Genomic DNA, 22,200 nt, shown 5'->3' with positions numbered 1-22,200 from the left:
TTGACTGGTACAGCCCTTGATTTATATAAATGTACAACCAGACATTCTGCAGAAGGTCATTTACCAAGTATTTGTTTTAACGCATAACAGGGCAAACAGGTCAAGTACCCTCTAATGCAGGAAATCATTAGTTGGGTAGACAGAGCAGTTAATCTTATCTGCAATGTGCATTCCATGTGTGAAAAACTGAAAAACTTGCCTTTTTACATCCCTCCACTTGCCAAACCTTGGGTCCAACAGTTTATGGTTCCTCCATCCTAATGTGTTTGCCCGACTAGTATGTCATTGAGGACTTGTTAACTTCAACTTCATTTTGAGTTTCCCTTTTATACCACTTGGTCATGGGATCAGACTTGTCTCATTGACACCATTGTAGCTCCATAACATTTTTACCCTTTCACGTGAAATGGGTTCAGTTCTTAACTGCTTTAGGTCTAGGAGTATGTCCTTTTTGTGTAATGTTTGGCCTTCTACATGAAGTCCAGATTCTTCTTCAGTTCAGGTTTGTCCTCCTTTTGTCATTCAAATCTGCCTTTCTGTCTACAATTTAGTCTTTACAGTCTATATCCTTCTAGCCACATACGGATTTCCCCCCTGTCTCATCTCTCCTGAAAGGTAGTCTTACCCTTAACACTGTGACGGTCATCAAAGAATAGTGCTATTTGTAATTTGATCTGGTATTTCAGCCTACTGGGTGCATCTTTCAAATTTCCCCACAATTTTGAGTTCCAAAAACTGCTAAATCTATTATGTAGATGGATATGTTGAAGTTGGTTGTTGGTATACTGATGGTTGGAATGTGTTATGTTTCTTTCCTGTATGATTAGGATAAAGATGCTCTGGAACAACAGCAGTATACCAATGTGCTTCAGATTTCTGCTCTACAGTCGAAGTTAGATGAAGCCCGCCACAGAGTACCTGTGGAGCTAGACACCAACAGCCTGCTAAAAGAGGAGTTAAAGGCTGAGCGTGAGGCCCTCCAAAGAAAAGAGAAAGAGGTACACTTAAGAGGCGTGTAAAATAGAGGTTCTAGAGGAAGCTAGGCAAATATTAATGACATTTGTTTACAGGCTGAAAGTCTGGCTGAACAACTAGAACTTTTTAGAGAAGACTTAATGAACAAGACAGAAGAGGTCCTCCAGCTGAACATGCAACTTGAGATCCAGCGCAAGCAGAGTGACCAGGCTGTACAGCAGGCTCAGGAGAAGTACCTACAGGTGAAGGCAAGTAAACAGTTGAGACAGTACTAGAGATTAATCTGTTTTCATTAGTGTATAATCATTTTCATTTTGTAAAACAGGATGAAATGTCTAATCTGCATTATGAAAGCGTTGAAAATAGCTCTAGCACCTCAATGCATCTTCCCCAGGCATTGTTACAAGAGAAGAACCAAGAGATTGACCATTTGAATGAACAACTTTTGATGGTCCAGCAAGAGGTAAGAAGCTCCAGCGTATCTGTATTTTGTCTACCAAACATGGTAAATAAATGTGCATTTTTTTGTTTTGTTTTTGTTTCTTTAGTTTATATTAGACATGAGTGTAGAACTCTATAATGGGTTACGAGTAATACGTAGAGCAATAGAAATGGAAAATATTGTAATAGAGTTTTGTAAAATAAAACCATAATGAAATGTCTTAGCAAACAGTAAAAAACAGTGTGTACTGTAGCTTCAAATTACCATTTTTTTTATAATACTAGACAATCTACAAGCTTACAGGAAAACTCCACCGCCAACAAATATGTACTTTTAAGTTGAGCTTTTAATGAGAGAAAACAGTTTTACTTATCTTTTGGTTTGGTGTTGCACTCACCCATTGGTTCCCTCAAAGGGCTCAAATAGTCCAAGGTGGCTGTTTTTTTGTTTTGTTTTTTTAAACCGTGTTCTCAATTCCTTGACCCTGTGAATGTGTAGGAATGGGAAAAACATGTAACAGATGCATTAACAGCACAGCTTCCTGCTTGAATTTTGCTAACATTTGCATAAGAAAGTATTGTAGCTGTAGACCATTAGGGCCTTTGGGGTTAGCCTCTCATTTTGGCTAAAGCTAAACTAAGATAGAAGAAAGTATACCCAACACTACACTTTTAGGTTTGCTTGGATTAGCTTCCAATACCCACTTCTTGGGTGTGTACTAAATAGTCATTGGGACTGATCTCTGAGTCCCTTGACTGTCTCTTTGGGGAAAGCTCAGCCTAAAATTCCACTTTTCTGGGCTGGTGACTACAAATGTGAAGACACTGAGGCTCACTGCCTCCTCTTCAGCGAATCCTAGTCTTACTCCATGTCCATCCCTTGGGTTCTTGGCGTCATCAATTAGGGAACTTCAATATCCTTTTTGGAGCTTCCATTGAACAGTTTCATCTGCTCAAAGTTACTCCTAGCTGATGTGCAGTAATGATTTTTACATTTGAACCTTTACTAGCTGCTACATGCTGTGATCATATGCCCTTTACAGAATTATCAGAGAATTTTTACATAGTTGATGAGGTTGAAAAAAGACACCAGTCCATCAAGTTCAACCTATTTTGGATCTCCTGCGATCCTGCACTTATATTTGTAATTAATCCAGAGTAGGCAACCGCCCATCTGTTTCAATTTTGAAAATCCCCCCCAGACTCAATATTGCAATCCAATTTTTACCCTATATCCACTACTATCCTTTATTTTAAATTAACGGTCGTATCCCTGGATACACCTTTCCGCTAAAAATTTGTCTAACCCTTTCTTAAACATATCTATTGAATCTGCCATCACAACCTTCCCTGGCAATGAATTCCATATCTTGACTGCCCTTACTGTAAAGAACCCCTTCCTTTGCTGGTTGTGAAATTTCCTCTCCTCTAACCTTAGGGGATGACCACGTGTCCTGTGTATGGTCCTTGGGGTAAAAAGTTCCCATGAAAGCTCTCTGTATTGACCCCTAATGTATTTGTACATAGTAATCATATCTCCCCTTAGACGCCTCTTTTCTAAAGTAAACATGCCTAAACTGGCTAACCTTTCTTTATAACTTAATGACTCCATACCCTTTATCAATTTTGTCGCCCTTCTCTGAACCCTTTCTAGTTCCAAATTATCTTTTTTATAGAGTGGTGCCCAGAACTGTACTGCATATTCAAGATGAGGTCTTACCAATGATTTATACAGTGGCAAAATTACACTGTCTTCCCTTGCATCTATGCCCCTTTTTATGCATGCCAATACTTTGTTTGCCCTTGCAGCTGCTGCTTGACATTGAGCACTATTGCTAAGTCTACTGTCTACGAGCACTCCCAAATCCTTTTCCATTATAGATTCTCCCAAATTAATTCCATTTAATTTATAGATTGCGTTCTTGTTTTTGATCCCTGAATGCATAACCTTACATTTATCTGTGTTAAACCTCATATTCCATTTAGCCGCCCAATCCTCCAGTTTATTTAAGTCTCTCTGTAGAGAAGCTACATCTTGCTCTGATTTTATTACCTTACAGAGTTTAGTGTCATCTGCAAAAATAGAAACTTTACTCTCTAAACCATCACCAAGGTCATTAATAAATATATTAAAAAGGAGTGGTCCCAGCACGGAACCTTGAGGAACTCCACTTAAGACCTTTGACCAATTAGAAAATGTTCCATTTATCACAACTCTCTGTTCCCTATTCTCTAACCAGTTTTCGATCCAAGTACAAATTTTGATTTCTAGACCCAGTTCCCTTATTTTGTAAACCAACCTCTTGTGTGGCACTGTATCAAAGGCCTTTGCAAAATCTAAGTAGACCACATCTACTGTCCTGCCCTGGTCTAAGTTCCCACTAACTTCCTCGTAGAAACTAATTAGATTAGTTTGACATGACCTATCCCTCACAAATCCATGTTGATTCCCACTAATAATTTTATTGCGTACCAAGTAATCCTGAATACTGTCCCTTAAAATACCTTCCAGTAGTTTCCCCACTATTGATGTCAGGCTTACAGGTCTATAATTCTCTGGTTGTGATCTCGTCCCCTTTTTAAACAACGGCACCACATCTGCTATTCGCCAATCCCTTGGTACTGAGCCTGATGAGATTGAATCTCTGAAAATTAAGAATAGCGGTCTAGCTATTTCCGAGTTTAATTCCATAAGGACCCTTGGGTGTATGCCATCTGGACCTGGAGCTTTATTTATCTTAATATTCTTCAGTCGCCTTTGGACTTCTTCCTCTGACAACCAAGTATTAATTAATGGCATGGTTTCATTTCCATTTTTATGTATTACTCCTGCCATTTGTTCCTCTCTGGTAAATACTGAAGAAAAGAACGTGTTTAATATCTCTGCTTTTTCCTTAGTATCATTTATCAATTCACCCATCTCACTTCTTAGTGGTCCTATATTATCTTTTTTAATCCTTTTGCCATTTATATACTTAAAAAACTTTTTGGGGTTAATCTTACTTTCTTTTGCAACGTGCCTTTCATTTTCTAATTTAGCCAATCTAATTTCCTTTTTGCATGTTTTATTACATTCCTTGTACCTATGGAAGGACTCCTCTGACCCTTCAGACTTAAACAATTTAAATGCACGCTTCTTCCTTTGCATTTCTTCCCTTACCTTTTTATTTAGCCACATTGGTTTAGACTTAATTCTTTTACATTTATTTCCTATAGGAATGAACTTATACGTGTATGTTTCCAACAACATTTTAAAGACAGCCCACATTTCTTCCGTATTTTTTCCTTCAAAGGCTTTGTCCCAGTCTATGCTCTTTATAGACTCCTTTAGCATATTAAAATTTGCCTTTTTAAAGTTTAAAGTCCTAGTTGATCCCTTATACTGTTGTTTCTGGAAACTAATTTCAAATGAGACCATATTATGATCACTGTTTCCCAAGTGCTCCTTTACTTGAATATTTGATATTACGTCTACATTGTTTGTTATTACTAGGTCCAGTATAGTCCGGTTCCTAGTTGGTTCCTCAACTAATTGGGACATGTAATGGTCTTTTAGCGTGCTCAGAAACCTATTTCCCCTAGCTGTACCGCAGGTCTCAGTACTCCAATCAATGTCCGGATAATTAAAATCCCCCATAATTAAAATTTGACCTAGTTGTGTAGCCTTTTCAATTTGCTGTAGAAGTTGGGCTTCCTCAATCGTACTAATATCTGGCGGTTTATAGCATATCCCTATCAGAAACTTCTCTGAACTTTTTCCTCCGCTGGATATCTCCACCCACAATGCCTCTATATTATCACCAATATTCTCGTATATAACTTCCTGAATACTTGGTTTTAATTCTGGCTTAATATAAAGACATACTCCTCCTCCCCTTTTATTTACCCTATCCCTCCTGAAGAGAGAATAGCCTTCCAAGTTGACTGCCCAGTCATGTGTATCATCCCACCAGGTCTCAGTAATACCTATAATATCATACTGCTCATTCATTGCTACTAGTTCTAACTCCCCCATTTTACCTGTCAGGCTTCTTGCATTTGCAAGCATACACTTAAGTCTATTGCCTCCCTTAGGTATTTCTTTTAGCTTTAAAAAGGGCCGCTCCTTATCGACTATGCTTCCCTTTCCCCCCTCTCCACCCCCTTGACTCTTGTTAAATTCCTCCTTACTACTCTCAATGTCTATCCCATAAATACTTGCTTGCCCCTCCCCCCCGGAGCCTAGTTTAAAATCTCCTCCAACCTTCTAACCATCCTCTCCCCTAGCACTGCAGCCCCCTCCTCATTCAGGTGCAATCCATCACGACAATAAAGATGGCAACTGACCGAGAAATCAGCCCAGTGCTCTAAGAATCCAAAACCCTCCTTCCTACACCAATCTTTTAGCCACGCATTAACCTCCCTAATCTCCCGCTGCCTCCCTGGACTAGCGCGTGGCACAGGTAGTATTTCCGAAAATACTACCTTGGATGTCCTTGCCTTAAGTTTGCGACCTATGTCCCTGAAATCATTCTTTAGGACACCCCTTCTTCCTCTAACTCGGTCATTGGTGCCAACATGCACCAAAACCGCTGGGTCATTCCCAGCCCCTCCCAACAATCTGTCCACCCGATCCGCAATATGCCGAGCCCGAGCACCCGGGAGACAACACACTGTTCGGCATGCACGGTCCCGGTAACAGATTGCCCTATCTACCTTCCTAATAATTGAATCCCCTACCACCACAATCTGCCTGGGTCCCTGAGTAACTTTGGTCCCCTCTATGCTGGAGAGACCATTCCCCTGGTTGCTAGAGGAAGCAGTGTCATCCAACTCTACCAATTCTGAACTGCCTTCCACAGTATCTTCATCCAATCTGGCAAATCTGCTGGGATTGCCTAGCTCAGAACTGGCCTGCCTCTTCCTCCCTCTGCTACCCCTAGTAACTGTTACCCAGCTGCCTACCTGTGCATCCTCCTCTGTCTCTGCTCCACCCTGCTCAGATAACGCATCAACGGTGAGCTGTAAACTCTGCTCCAGGTTGGCAATGTCTCTCAATGTTGCAATGGTCTGCTTTAGATCAGTTACCTGGGCTTCCAAAGAGACCAATTGCTCACATTTCTCACAGAGGTATAAACCTTGGAACACTTGCTCCAAGTGTGCATACATATGACAAGATATGCATTGAGTGAGATCATCAAGCCTGCTACTACTCATCTTATTATGGCTAACCTAACTTCTTATAGCCTACAGTGAACTTTAGTACTAGCCTTTCCTAGCCACTTACCAGATTAAACCCCTTCCTGGATTCAACTCCTTAATGGAACCAACTCCACACTTTAAACAAAAACAGCACTTGAAATCAAAAAAGCAGTGAAATCACAAGCTCAATGAAATCGCTTGCTACCTCCTGTTAAATAGAGCTTGCACTAACCAGCTGTATCAACTATGCAATTAAACCACACCCACTAGCTCTAACAGAGAGAAGGGAAAAAAAAACAAAACACTTAATAAACACACAGAAAAACGAATCCCGTTCAATAAACACACAGAATAATTCCCCAAACTATATCACTCTCTCAGCACAGCACAGCAATCCTTAATGGAACCAACTCCACACTTTAAACAAAAACAGCACTTGAAATCAAAAAAGCAGTGAAATCACAAGCTCAATGAAATCGCTTGCTACCTCCTGTTAAATAGAGCTTGCACTAACCAGCTGTATCAACTATGCAATTAAACCACACCCACTAGCTCTAACAGAGAGAAGGGAAAAAAAAACAAAACACTTAATAAACACACAGAAAAACGAATCCCGTTCAATAAACACACAGAATAATTCCCCAAACTATATCACTCTCTCAGCACAGCACAGCAATCCTTAATGGAACCAACTCCACACTTTAAACAAAAACAGCACTTGAAATCAAAAAAGCAGTGAAATCACAAGCTCAATGAAATCGCTTGCTACCTCCTGTTAAATAGAGCTTGCACTAACCAGCTGTATCAACTATGCAATTAAACCACACCCACTAGCTCTAACAGAGAGAAGGGAAAAAAAAACAAAACACTTAATAAACACACAGAAAAACGAATCCCGTTCAATAAACACACAGAATAATTCCCCAAACTATATCACTCTCTCAGCACAGCACAGCAATCCTTAATGGAACCAACTCCACACTTTAAACAAAAACAGCACTTGAAATCAAAAAAGCAGTGAAATCACAAGCTTTTTACCAACCTTTTCTTGATGCCAAGCTGGGATTGCTCTTTCCATTCATGTTGGATTGAACATCGTCTGCAAAGTCCCTCCCCTGAAGCAATTCAGAGGATGGAGTTTCTGGAGTTTCTCCGGTTGTCGATTTAAGACATAATGGGAGTTTCTCTTCCCTGCCATTGGGGGACACTGCGAGACATTGGGGTATAGTAGTGGGCTCAAGAGTTCTTGTCACTTTAACTGTTAAACCTTTGGACTCCTCCCCTGCTATGCCCCTCCTCTCCAGAGAGATCCTCAGTTTTTAGTAAGTGACTTAGAGTTCGGTCACTGGAGTATAGGCTCCTGCCTATACTCAGCTTAGCATATAGATTTCATGTTTTTATTTTTCCTATCCTTTATAGGTGCAGCGCAGATCCTAGGCAAGACCCAGCAGAGTGAGTAGGACTTGGCTCTGCTCACTCTGGATCCCAGCGCAGGTAAGTGAAGCCTAGCGCTCATTTTACTAGCACCTCTGCCTGCATTTATTAAGGGGCCGTTAGTTTATTAGGAGAGCTACAATGGTGTTTGGTGCAGTACTTTAGGTGACAGCGTGACTGTGCAGCATCGACGGGGGAGTGAAGCTGCATCAGCCTCTCCTCCCCTTGCAGCGATCCCTTTGCCGGCAGGTCCCCACTCTCCCTAGGCAACGAGCAGTTTGGAGGGACAGAAGCAGCGCTCACACTCGGTGAGGTGAGCGGCTGCTCTATATGACAAGCGCGGCGCTGGGCAGGTTCAAATAAGCGCGCTGACAATCACTCCTGGCGGCCATTCGAGGATGGCGCCAGTGAGTGTTCAGGAGGCAGAGAGAGGCAGCGCAGGAAGGGGAGGAGTGACAGCGACTTCCTGTCTTAGTTCTTCCCGTGCGGGCAACGGAAAATAGCCAGTGCTGGAAACGTGCACCTCTGCCTGGAAATTAGTGAAACTAAGCCTTTGCTCTGCCTCTCCTCCCTGGAAGATTCTTAGATGCCCTAATCGCTACAGGCTTGTATCGTTAGTGAGCATTTGGGGGAGTGTATATATTTGTTTGTATGGTCTTGTGAGTTATTTCATGTTAAGGGAATTTTCACAGACAGTACTATATTGGACTTGTGGTATTTTTGTTTTTGGAGTGGTGCTCTTTCAGAGACTTCCTAGCACAGGACTCTTCTATTTTGTCGCCTTAATTTGTCTGCATTTCTTTTAATAATTATTTTAAGAAACAGAACAATGGCGGAGAAGGGGACAGCTAAAGGCAAGGGTAATTCTGTGCCTGCTGCAATATATTATACCTGTTCAAAATGAAACGCAAAACTTTCTGTTGGCCACACAGACTGAAACGCCCTTTGCGCAGCTTGTACTGCGGACGCTCAGAGGCGAGACAACTCTGCCCAGGAGGGAACCTCTGCAATGGTGGAACCGCCCTAGATGAGGTCTTTTTCTTCGGCTATGGAGAAAATGACGGCCGTGATGCTGCGGGCAATAGAGGTACGTGACAACACTACCCCACTTACACTTGCAGGCAGCCAGTCTGACGAGAATGCTTCCACACCACAGGCAGGGTCTACCCACGGGGAAGATAGGCCACTATCTATTTCCCAGAGGGGTAAGAGGGCCATTACTGATGCAGGTCTGGAAATAGATCAGCTTTCTGATCGCTCCTCAGCCGAAGAAGGCGAGGTAGATATCGACCCAGAAGGGGAGGCTATCTATGATTCTGACTCTGGGTCCACGAGCTCGTGGACAGTCTTATTTTGGGAATCAGACATGCCTTAGGGTTAGCTGATCCGGAGCCCGCAGCACCTAAGGGTATATCCTTATTTAAAAGACCTAAGGCACAGTTAGCAATTTTCCCACATTCTCCAGAAATGTTGGAGATTATTTCTGAAGCTTGGCACAAGCCAAATAAGCAGTTTATGATGCCAGGAAAGTTTTAAGTCCCTTTATCCTCTGCCCCCTGAGGACACAGTAAAATGGGAGACTTTGCCTAGGGTGGACACACCGGTAGCCCGGTTAGCTTCATCTTCAGCTATTCTTGTCCAAGAGAGGATATCCCTTAAGGATTACACTGATAAGAAGTGTGATCTGGCTCTTCGCTCAGCTTATACCGCTGTGGGAAGTTTGTTTAGGCCTAATATGGCTGTAGCATGGGCCAACAAGGCTGTGCAGTTATGGATGGAGGCTTTGATTAAGGGCCTTAGAGATAACACTCCGCGTTCTGAGCTAGTAGATCTAGCAGAACATGTACTAGAAACTTCGGAGTACGTAGCGAACGCTGCCATGGATGCAGTTTTGGTAAATGCCAAGGCCTCGGCTCTTATTGTAGCAGCTCGTCGTAACCTATGGTTACGGACGTGGTCTGTGGACGCAGACTCTAAGAGAGCTTTAGAGAATTTACCCTTTTGATGGACTAACTTTATTTGGGGCGGAGCTCGAAAGGGTTATTCAGGAGACCACGGAAGGTAAGCGTACTGCTCTACCCACGGTTTCAAACAGGCCCCGTCAGGGTAGATTTCGTTCCTTTCTGAGTTTTTCCCAAGGGGGAGGTGCCTTTAATAAAGGGGATTCCACAGCGTCTAGATCATCGGCTATTAGAGGCAGAGGAGGTAGAGGTACAACAAGGAGAGGTTCTGCTCGTCCAGCAGACAAGCCCTCCACGTGACATAGTTCTCCAGGGGGAGCATCAGGTGAGGGCACGTCTTCAATTCAGGGATCAGTGGTGGAAATCCACGACAGATCTCTGGGTTCGAGGAATTGTGTCCCGGGGCTACGTCAGAGATCTAGCCCACTCCCCTCCTTACAGGTTCTTCGTCACTCCTCTCCCCTCTTGCCCCCTCAGACGTGTAGCACTTCAGGAAGCCATGCAAAAGCTCCTTTCTGCTCAAGTAATAGTTCAGGTCCCTTTTCTAGAAAGGGGGCAAGGCTTTTACTCAAACCTCTTCCTGGTGCCAAAACCAGACGCATCCTTCCGGCCCATCCTGAATCTTCGGTCTCTATACAAGCAGCTGAAGATTCAGATATTTCGCATGGAATCCCTTCGCTATGTGATAGCAGGGATAGAAAAAGGGGAGTTTTTGGCATCATTAGACATCAAGGATGCCTACCTACATGTCCCGATCTGGGAAGGACACCAGAGTCTCCTTCGGTTCGCAGTAGGAAAGGCGCACTTTCAGTTCAGGGCACTCCCCTTCGGCCTGGCTACGGCTCCCAGAGTCTTTACCAAGATCATGGCAGTCATGGCCGGTCTATTGCGCCAGAAGGGCATAACAATTGTCCCTTACCTAGACGACTTTCTGTTGAAGGCACCGTCTGCGGTCCTTCTATCCCAACAGATTCAGACTGTTATGCAGTTTCTTCAGAGTCTCGGTTTGGTGTTGAATTTACCCAAATCATCGCTGGGGCCAACTCAGCAGATGCGTTTCTTGGGTCTGCTTTTCGATACTCCGTCTCTGAGAGTTTATCTTCCAGCAGAAAAAGTCTTAGCTTTGCAGACAAGGACCAGAGCCATGCTAAGGAAAAGGAGTGTTTCGTTTCGCCGTTGCATGAAGCTCCTGGGGACGATGGTCTTGGTACTCGAGGCAGTTCCTTTTGCTCAATTTTACTCCCATCCACTTCAGGTAGAGATCCTGCGGAAGTGGTCAGGGTCTCAGAAGAATTTAGACAAACAGATTGTTTGTCTGTCCACGGCCACAAGGCTATCTCTTGTCTGGTGGATGTCCCGATCCAACTTTGAGAGAGGCCAATCCCTACAGATATGGTCTTGGACTCTAGTCACAACAGACGCCAGTCTGTTGGGATGGGGGGGGAGTAACAGGAACCCTGAGGCTTCAGGGTCTCTGGTCCCCTCAGGAATCACGTCTTCCAATAAACATTCTGGAGCTCAGAGCAGTGTACAATACTCTGATAGGAGCACAGGAATTTCTAAGAGGAAAACCTCTTCAGATTCAGTCCGACAACGCCACCACGGTAGCGTACATATATCATCAGGGGGGCACTCGCAGCGCGGCTGCCATGCGAGAGGCCAGACGTATACTAGCTTGGGCAGAACATCAGGTCCCCAGGATTTCAGCCATTCACATTCCGGGGGTGAAGAATTGGGAAGCAGACTTCCTCAGCAGACACACCCTTCATCCCGGGGAATGGGCTCTAAACAGTCAGGTATTCTCCCTACTAGGGGAGCGTTGGGGCCGTCCGGAGATAGACCTGATGGCTTCCAGTCTGAACCATCAGGTGCCGCGCTACGGCGCAAGAGCTCGAAACCCAGTGGCAGAAATAGTACACGCCATGTCGGCCCCTTGGCAGTACTGGATGGTGTACATTTTCCCGCCCATTCCAATGATTGAATGGGTGCTAAAGAAGGTGAAGAGGGAGAGGGTTCCCGCTATCCTAATAGCTCCATTTTGGCCACGCAGAGTGTGGTTCTCAGATCTGCTGTTATTAGCAGAAGCTCCTCCATTTCGGCTTCCCGTGCAGGCAGATCTTCTGGTTCAGGGTCCATTCCTTTACCAAGGTTTGGATCAGCTGGCTTTGACGGCCTGGCTATTGAAACCCTAATACTTAAAGCTAAGGGTTTCTCTCAAGAGGTCATAAACCCCATGATTCGGGCCAGAAAGCCTGCGTCATCTTCCATTTATTACAGAGTGTGGAAGACGTATATTGTGTGGTGTGAGTCTAGGGGATTTCATTCTTCTAGATTTAAGATTTCCCGTGTCCTGGATTTTCTTCAGGAAGGTATTCAGAAGGGTTTGCGGCTTAGTTCCCTCAAGGGGCAGATATCCGCCCTTTCTGTCTATTTTCGGAAAAAGATTTTTGCCATCCTGTCGAGCCCTGGGACCTCAATTTGGTTCTTCGTGCTCTTTCTAAACCTCCGTTTGAGCCTTTACAGTCTGTTGACTTGAGGTATCTTACGTGGAAGACAGTATTTTTGTTGGCTATAGCTTCAGCACGAAGAGTGTCTGAGCTTGGGGCACTTCGCTGTGACCCTCCTTTTCTTATTTTTCACGCAGACAGGACAGTCCTTCGGACCAAGCCGCCTTTTGTTCCTAAAGTGGTTTCTAGATTCCACCTAAATCAGGAAATTGTTGTCCTTGCTTTTAAAGCAAAGAGGGACTCTTCAGAAGGGTCTATGCAGTACTTGTATGTGGTGCGAGCTCTACAGATTTATGTAGATCGTACAGCGCAGGTTAGAAAGACCAGAGATCTTTTCGTTTTATATGATGCCAATAAAAGAGGCTGGCCTGCTTCAAAGCAGTCAATTGCTCGGTGGATTACGTCCACGATTCGTGAGGCTTATGTTTCAGCTTCTCTAACCGTTCCGCAGACTTTACGGGCACATTCTACTAGGGCAGTAGGTGCCTCCTGGGCGGCTAGGCATGGCGCGTCGGCAGAACAGTTGTGTAGAGCGGCGACTTGGTCTTCCATGCACACATTCACTAAATTTTATAGACTTCAGGGCTTTGCATCGGCTGATGCAAGCTTTGGTCGCAGGATAATGCGTGCAGCTGGTCCAGAGCATTCCCACCCTTGAGGAAGCTTTGGTATATCCCCAATGTCTCGTAGTGTCCCCCAATGGCAGGGAAGAGAAAATAAGATTTTTACTCACCGTAAAATCCATTTCTCTGACTCCATTGAGGGACACTGCGCACCCTCCCTTGTTCTGTATATAGTTCTGTGTGTGGAAATTTTGATTATGGTTCTTTATTATTAAGACCTGTCTAGGTTATGTTACCTCCTTAAGTTCACTCTTTGTTAGTCAAAACTGAGGATCTCTCTGGAGAGGAGGGGCTTAGCAGGGGAGGAGTCCAAAGACTTAACAGTTAGTGACAAGAACTCCTGAGCCCACTACTATACCCCAATGTCTCGTAGTGTCCCCCAATGGAGTCAGAGAAATGGATTTTACGGTGAGTAAAAATCTTTTTTTCTGGTGTCTCTGGAAATCAAAATGTCCATATTTCCATAGAGGAGCACCATAAACACTTCCTTCGCTTTGCTTTACAATGAGCTCACTTTCAGTTTTAGTTGCTCCCTTTCAGCCTGTCTTTGGCTCCACGGTCTTTGCCAAGATCATGGTTTTTATTATGTATATTCTGCATTTTTTCAGATCTAGAGAGGATCTTATCTGAACGACATTCAGGTGAAGGCCTGATCAATGATATTGATCATCTCCAGCTTTTCTTTTTTCACCTTCCTAGTCTAAAGTTAAATTAAGGACCTGGTGGGGATTAGAAAGAAGGATGATTGTTTTGTTTTTCTATGCCCTGCCTCCTACAGGTGAAACGTAACCCAACATCTGTTGTCCCACTACAGTCTCAGGGATTTAAGGGGTAAATATAAAAATCGCTGCCTGGCTGGAGTTCATTTAGAAAAATGTCTACTCCCAAATCAGGGAACAATGGACAGTAACTACCACCAGTGCTTGATATTGCAAATGGTTTTGTTAGTCCCTCTGCTATTCTAGGTTATAGAGCTGTAAGTCAGCACGAGGAGATGATACAGTTAGAGGTGTGTGGGAGGTGTTCCAGGTCTAGAATTGGCCAGGACGGTTTTCTCAGACAACCATTAGAAATTAGTTCAGACTGGCCAGGCATTGATTATTAATATGATATTTAAAGAAGAGTACAAGGAAGGGAAGTGCTCCTATTTGCTAATTGACTTTTTTTTAGTATTTTATGTATGCAGTAACATGGACATTAAGGGGCGTATTCAATTGTGAGCGTTAACGCTGAAAAACGAGCGCTCGGAAAATATTACCGTTTATACGGTAATATTGCGTGCGAAAAGCGTTAATACGGTAGTTTACTCTCGGAATTTCAGCTCGCAGCTCAGGGAGCAGCGAGCTGAAATTCCGCGAGTAATTACCGTATTAACGCTAAGATTTTTCGAGCGCTCGTTTGTTAGCGTTAACGCTAACAATTGAATACGCCCCTAAGCGTTCATGTAATAATTTAGGTTTATTAAATCATTAGCTCCTTTGAAGTTACTTGCAGCAAACCATATTACCTATCTGTGTTTGTGTAATCCTACATGACCATTACTTTTGGAATGTGTTTGTGTAGGCAGCAAACTCTCAGTTTGCAGAAGTGGAGGAATTGAGGTCCTTAGTTGAACATCTTCGCAGTGATCAAGAAAGATTACATAAAGACAAAGAGGAGGAGGTGGAACAGCTACATGAAGTAATTCAGAAATTGCAGCAGGAGCTGGAGCAGCTGGGTCCCATTAGGCATGAGATTAGCGACAGTCAGGAGAGTCTGGATCAGCTGGGTCTAGGAAAAGTGGAGAATCTACAGATTGAGTTGAGGAAAGGAGTCCAGCAACTTGAAGTGAGTTCCGCTCAAGGGAAGCTGGATGAGACAGCGTCTTTGTACAAGGCTGATCTAGAAGCCTTTCAACAACAACTGGAAGAGAAGGAATCGCTGCACATTACTGAGATTGAGGTCCTGGAAAAAAATTTACAAAACCTACAACAATCTAACAGACAGCATGAAAGAGCACTTCATTCTCTTCATGTGCAACACATGAGCCTTCAGGAGGAGAGTGAACTTCTCAGGACTCGTGTGTCAGAGCGAGAAGAAGAGGTTGCAACTCTCTCCTCCCACCTGCAAGAACTGCAAGATGTTCTAAGGGAGAGGAATGCCTCACTGGTGGAAACGGAACTATTAGTTCAGACCCTGCAGGAGCAAAATGCAGGTGATCGGTCAGAGTTGGAGAATCAGCTGACTGAATATGAACAGTCTCTAGAAGCTGCCAAAATAGACCTACAGAAAGTACAAGAGCAAAATGTTTCTCTTCAGAATATAATGTCAAAAAGTTCCAGGGAACAAAGTGAGAGAGATGAAAAGTTCAAAGAGGAGATACAAGAATTGAAGCAGCTCCTCAGAGAATGGGAGGAGAAAGCTCAGAAACGCACAGAAGAGTCGCAGACACAAACTGATCATCCTGAAATGCTAGAATTGGAGATAACATCCCATATGGTGAGCTAACTTATTGCAGGTGCCAATTCCACTTAAATACGCTTCACACAACCACTTTTTTAATTTCTTGCTTGGTTTATTTGTATATTATGACTGCTCCTATATGTAGTGTAATGATCATGCTACATTTGTTGACTACAATGGTTCTATATAGAGTATAACGTTTTAATTTGCTCCAGAACTGCCCCTAATGTTGCAAAATTTTAAAATGCCCATGAACAACTCTCCTGTAATCAGCAACAACATATTCTGCCGCACTTTGTACACATGTGTAATATGTTAATGTTGTATTGATTTGAACTTTCACACGTTTGTCATTTCATAGGTTGCTTTGAAAGAACAATTGAGTGCCGCAGAGAATCAAGTAAAAGTGAGAGAAATGGAACTTCGTAGCACAGAGATTCAGTTTGCTAACACAAAGCGTGAACTAGAGGAATTGCATGCAGAATGTGACTGTCGAGAAGCTGAAGCCCAACAAGTTCTGCAGCAGCTTAAGGTGAGACCATGTGTGAGAAAAAAACAAAAGGCTACATTTTGTTATTAGATATATACATTTTGAATCTATTGACCAGATAGTTTAGGAAGCAAGTGTTGAGATTATTTCAGAATTCCTAATAAATTGTGTTAAGAATCTTTAATCTTACACATTTGGTATAATTAATATTTTTATTTTTTTTACTTGTATTAATTAAAATGTGCATCTTATTTGTGGTTTATATCTGGAAATAGGAGTACAAATGTTAGCTTTAGATTTATATGCTACTGTCAGACTTTAGATGTCATAATTTGGAATTAGAACTGGATTTATTTCATTTTTTTTAAAAAAATCCCCAGTAACTCCATGTGTCTTTCTTTGTTTTGTTTTGTTTTTTACCAGAAGCGTGATGCTTGTGTGGCAGAATTACAGTCTCATTCCCAGAATCTTGGTACTCAGGTTAAGAAGTTACAGGAGGCTCTAGTGAGTCAAGAAACCATGATCAATCTTGTGTCAGGAGAATTCCACAGAAAGCATTTAGAGGACCAGAAAAATAAGCCTGATATGTCCGTACCTTCTATGAAGCCCAAGAGCTTCTCGGAAAGCCTGACAGACTTGAGTACATGGGACTCTCCAGAAATGGTCAGAAAACAAGAGGAACAGATACACAGCCTGAGAGTATTTACATCCTTCTCTGAACTGAGCGTTGACCATAGTGCTGAGCTTGACTTTATTAGATCAAAGTCATCTGGTCACGTTAAACAGCCTGAACAGGGTGATCTCCTAGCATCCAGCACTCCCTCTTTATCTGGAAGCAATTTCTCTATGCAGCACTCCAACAATACCCAGAGGGCAAGTTTAGTAAGTTTCTCTCCTTCATCTGGTTTGTTTATTTTTTTGTTTTGTTTTACCTGAATGTATTGTTTCCATTAGAAACTTGTTTTAGATACTCATCCATAAGTATAACATATTCTCTTTTGCTCCAGTTCTCAGCCGTAACACAATTGCTTGATGACCCTTGGGGTTTTGCCCCTTCAAAGTAAATATTGGAGTTCTTAAATTAATCAGGAATAATTTTTATTTATTTTTTTTAAACAAAATGGGGTTTACATTATTTAAGAATAGGTTGGGCTCTTTTTGCAGTAAATTGTTTGGGGGAAAAAATATGTTTTTAAGTTACAAACATAACCTAAGGGATAGTAGTGAAAAACGTTTCCTCTTTATGTGCCTTGTGCCCTGTCGGAAAAGATTATTTTCCCCAATTATGTAAACAATAATACTTCAACATGGTACTGGTGCTAAATCTGAATCTAAAAGGTTTTTCTTTTTAAGTTGGGAGAGACCGAACACCCTGTGACAGATTATGATTCCTCTGATGACCAGAGGAGCTCCAGGGATGATCAGAGGGATACTGAGCCATCAGATGAACTGGGTAAATTAACTGCTTTTGAGCGTAAGATGTTTCTGAAGTATACATTTGATTATAAATGTGAAATTCCTCTCCTCCCCTTTTTTTGACATTTGGAAGCTCCATGTAATGTATACATAAATCATTGGTTGATTGGCATTTGCTGAAAATACTTTGTCCTTATAGATTACAAGCTAGAAGGTGAAGCCAGGTCTGAGTCGGACGATATGGGGAACTTATTTAACATTAAACAGAAGATGAATTCCATTAGTGACCGCGGATTGTCTACACAGCTTCAGGTAAACTTTGAGGTCTGATGTTTGTAATCTTATACTGATGTTTTCTTTGTCTGCATTAGGGTGACATCACCTTGTGTCTTATGTTTCACTCCTTGGGGGCAGGCCACTCGACTAACTCAGTTCCACCACTGCTGCTCACTGCTTTTTCCTGTGCCCTGCACAGGATACGGTGCTTGCTCTGTTGATTTTTCACTGGATCAGGGTGGCAATCAGGATGGTGTTTACTGGGGTGGGGTCATTGGTTTCTTCTGGGCTGATAGCACACTAGAATAGGGTGGCCAGTCCTTCTTGGGTACGATACCATGTGGAGTTAGCGAACCAGGCTTCAGCAGCGGCCACCTTGCTGTCTCTGCAGTGGCTGCTTTTGTTGGGACAGTCAGGTTGCTGTTCTTTTTTTGGTCATTTCTCCCTCCTGTTTGAGTGGCTTTGAGACATCAGTGGAATAGGGGGAAGAGTTGTCTTAAGTTATAGAAGAACACAGGCCACCTCATGAATGCTTGGTATCTGTTACTTTGTTCCCCACAACAAGGACAGGACAAGAAAATGAATCAGGCGGTGATATGAAGATTTTTCCAGTTCTCTGGCTCCTTGGGGGGAAACATAACCACTGTCTGTGTCTTTCTACAATCTTGGAGTACAGTACACAAGACAATTGACAGATATATATATTTTGTGTGGGTTTTTAGTAAAACTTTTGAGATATTCATGCAGTTTTACACTAGACCTTATTACTTTATTATAGATCTACCCATAACATTTTGTAATTTTCTTACAGCTTCAGCCTGTATTGCATCAGTTTTATTTTTCTTCTCATTTAGCAATGTTGGTTATACATTTGTTTTTGAGGACCATTATATTATTTATTATTTTACTGAGCAGCACTGGTCTTACTACAATGAACTGAAAATGAAGCTTTCTTTTGTTAGCTTTGTAGGACATAGACACTGTGGGGTAAAAATCCTCCTGAAAGGAGTTTGGACATAAGTGCAAATGCACCATATTGCGTCTAATGAAATTCTATGTTGTACTCCAATGTTTTGTAGTTGTTTAAGGCTCTGGTGTGACTGTATTACTAGTTTAGTGCATAATCTTTCTGTGCAGAGAATGCTAAATATGGTTCACGAGGAAAGCTGCAAGATTCTAGAGCTGTCAGAACGTCCTGTGGAAAATACCCCTGATCCGGAGTGTTCTGAGCTTGTGATCCAGAGAGATACTTGGCAGAAAGAAAAACAGAACCTGCAAGAAACCATCCAGTCACTGAGCTCTGCTTTAGCTCAAGCTGCTGGAAAAAGCGAGAAGGTACAGGTCATCCTGGCATGTTAACATTTAAAGGAAATGTCCACCATTATGAATTGTTTGCCGGGTGGTTCTCTCCTCCTAAATTCAATTTAATAAACCCAAAGAGTAAATTTTCCTAACAGAAGTTGTTCCTGTCTAATTTTGTTGGTTAGGCCAAGTCTTATGGAAAAATTACACAAAGGTGGACATTTCTTTTTCAGCTCAATAAAAGGAGTTTTCAAGTGTAATATGTCTTTTAGGAAAGTACTGCCTCTGACTGGAGACGGGAGTTGCTGCAGAGTATGCAGGCTCTGTTGGAAAGTGAGCGAGAATATTTGCGCTTGGAACTTCAGGCACATCTCCACCGTGGCTCTGGGGACAAAAATACCCTGTCTGAGAAAATGGAGCATCTAATTAAGGAGCAGGTGAGGAAAGGTGCTGGTAGAAGTGGGACAAACCACCTGCTGATCTGGAATTCATAGGTTGTTAGTGTAGAACATTTTCTTAGAGAAGGTTCAGTCCCACAATATTGTAATCTAGAAACAAATCTTTTCTCGCAGGAAGTCCAGAAACGTCTTGTCCTAGACCACGTTTTAGCTGCTGACCGGAGCAGTCTGCTATCTGAAATTCAGGACCTGCGTTCACAATTGCGAATGGCACATCTGCAGAATCAGGAGAAACTGCAGCAACTGCAAGATACCCTCACCAGCACTGAAGAGCGAGGGCACACAAAGGAACACCAGCTGCGCAGACAGGGTGGGTGAAGATTTTTAGATTGGCCTCTCTTGATGAGTTCTTCGAAATGCACATCCCCAAAAATGTAACATCTTCATTTTATTATTTGATGACTTGATTAAATTGAAAATAAAATAACTTTAAACATGCAATTGAATTTAATGTCTAATGGGGTAAGAGCAAACAATATTCTGTAGTATGGAGCGTAAAGCCACCTTGGGATTGTGTATGCTTAATTGACTTTGGAAAAAGAGATAGTATTTGGAGCCTCAATGTATTGTTGGATCCACACCCTTAAATTCACGAATACTTTAGTAAAATATTTTCAGTCTTCCCTAAGGTCTTCATACTACCCGCTATCTCTTTGTGTTAATTATTCTCTGGTATGGTAAATATGTCTGAAACTACTTTTTTTCCCATTATAGTTGAATTGTTGGAGTACAAACTACAGCAGGAAGCTTCCATTGGTGAAGATTTAAAAGGTTCTCTGCTCCATGAAAAGGAACGAGCGTCTGAGCAGTACAGACTTCTACTTCAGGAACAGGCAACGGTTTCACAACTCCGCTCTGAGCAGCAGGAAAAGGAGCTGGAGCTAGAAAAGCTCCGAAAATCTCAGAAGGAGCTTCAGATAGGAAAATCCAAGCTGAGGTGTGACAAATGTTCCTTTCGCTTTAAATTCATTTTTAAAGTCCCTTCTGTGTTCCATAGTTTGTTCCTGGAATGACGAGTATTTTTCACTTTTAGAAATGAACTGGAGAGTAAAGAGCAGGCTATAGCTGTCTGTACACAGACAATGCAAACTCAAAAGAAGGCGGAAAACCAGAGGTTTGAAGAAGAGAAGGCTCGCACTCAGTTACTTGCACTTAAGGAGAAAGCTTTACAGGTAAGGCTTTTAGGAAGTATGTCTACTGTCCTATTCCTTTTCCTTTGTTATGGATGTGGCAAATTTTTAGGGGTTTCTTTTCTTTAAATCCCTTTCTCTGATGTAGGGAGATGCAGATATTGCATTATGTTTCACCCCTAGGATGCACTAGCAAAAAAATACTTGTAATCCTAGTCCACCCCCTCTTCTTATATTTGGCATCTCCAGACCTGTTTACATTAAATATTACTCTTAGCTATGTAATCCTATCTGATTACAGACAAATGCCTCATCATTTTATGTGAGATGACTATTTGTGCTGCTAGCAATGAGACTTTCCCCATTCCTATTCTAAGGAATGATGAGTATTTTTTGGAAAAGGGATCGTATGTGTTAACTAAAAGGCTTTTTTGACATAGAATTACACCCATATTGCATATAGCTAGCTATGAATGTTTTACATGTCTTGTCAGTAATTTAAAATGGAAAAAATAGGTAATGAGATCACCTCAGCCCTAGAAAAGGTTTCAGTTTAGAATAGGATTTCTTGTAACCCAGCAAGAGCGTTCTCTGTGTGACTGTCACCTTTCCCTCCACCCGCACGTGCTGCAGCTAATGCTTCATCAATGGTATAGGCACCGTGAGTCTGAGTATTAACGTATGACAGGTATTTCAACTGGTTTAAAAATAGAAATATTTTTCCATATATTTTTAAAAGATCCCACATTCTCGTGGTCAAGTGGATAGGCATATCCCATCAGTGTTTTACTGTCCTGTTTGCTGCTTCCTATCGAGCCCTGAAAATGGGAAAAGACTGCTGGGAGCCCCACAGTAGTTTGGGGCAGAGTTTGCATAAACTGCAGGAGCAAGAGAAAAGGGTCCTGCAGTATTTGGGTTGCTACGCTCTGACACAAGGATCAGAGGGCAGCAGTAATAGAACCCATCTAGTAATTTCGGAATGAGTCTAATCCTGTCTGTGTGCTGTCCCCTTAAGTTCCTTGGGAGCAAATCACCTCAGGTGATCTCAAAAAGGTCTCGCTGTTTTAGCTGCAGGACTGCAGCCCTGAGTCTTAGTTGTGGCATTAGATCCTAGGGGACCAAGTCATGGAAGTTAGTTTGATCAGGAGATTCAAAAACTATATATCTAAGCCCAGATTTAGTGGAGCCGGAGTGGTGAGGGATTCTATTCCAGTATAAGAATTATCTGCCGTATGGCGTTTCCTGCAAGTACAGAACAGGTGTAAAAGATAAAACCAGAGCTCCTTTTCATGTCTCTAGGCTACTAGGGCCTCCGTTACGTAGGAGAAAAAAGGGTGTTACTGTGACCCCGCACACCTTTATTGTGTGGAAACGTTGACAAACTTACCTCTTGAACCAGCATGTTGTACTAGTTACAGCCCCTATAGAAGAAGTTGACCTTGAGCCTGAGGAAGCAGCCAGGTAATAGACCCCAGTCCCAGTGAGAGGGGACATAATCAGATGCTGTGGTCGGCCTACTAGGACTGCAGAGCCCACGTTGAGCACAGTTCAGCCGGAGGGGGTC

General features: G+C 42.5%; 1 protein-coding gene across 1 annotated transcript in view; it reads left to right on the top strand.

Annotated features, from left to right (window-relative positions):
* PCNT (pericentrin) overlaps positions 1–22,200 on the top strand; it is a 104,497-nt gene that overhangs the window by 65,893 nt on the left and 16,404 nt on the right. Inside the window, exons 30-42 of the mRNA XM_075180444.1 lie at positions 828–998; positions 1,071–1,223; positions 1,301–1,438; positions 14,686–15,600; positions 15,926–16,096; positions 16,478–16,936; positions 17,408–17,507; positions 17,670–17,782; positions 18,884–19,081; positions 19,321–19,485; positions 19,621–19,816; positions 20,221–20,443; positions 20,540–20,678. Coding sequence (XP_075036545.1) covers positions 828–998; positions 1,071–1,223; positions 1,301–1,438; positions 14,686–15,600; positions 15,926–16,096; positions 16,478–16,936; positions 17,408–17,507; positions 17,670–17,782; positions 18,884–19,081; positions 19,321–19,485; positions 19,621–19,816; positions 20,221–20,443; positions 20,540–20,678 — 3,141 coding nt within the window. The remainder of the gene's footprint in view (positions 1–827; positions 999–1,070; positions 1,224–1,300; positions 1,439–14,685; positions 15,601–15,925; positions 16,097–16,477; positions 16,937–17,407; positions 17,508–17,669; positions 17,783–18,883; positions 19,082–19,320; positions 19,486–19,620; positions 19,817–20,220; positions 20,444–20,539; positions 20,679–22,200) is intronic.

This window comes from Mixophyes fleayi, chromosome 7 (genome assembly GCF_038048845.1).
Source record: "Mixophyes fleayi isolate aMixFle1 chromosome 7, aMixFle1.hap1, whole genome shotgun sequence".
In the NCBI taxonomy this organism is placed as follows: domain Eukaryota; kingdom Metazoa; phylum Chordata; class Amphibia; order Anura; family Limnodynastidae; genus Mixophyes; species Mixophyes fleayi.
This window is presented reverse-complemented; position numbering and strand designations above follow the sequence as displayed.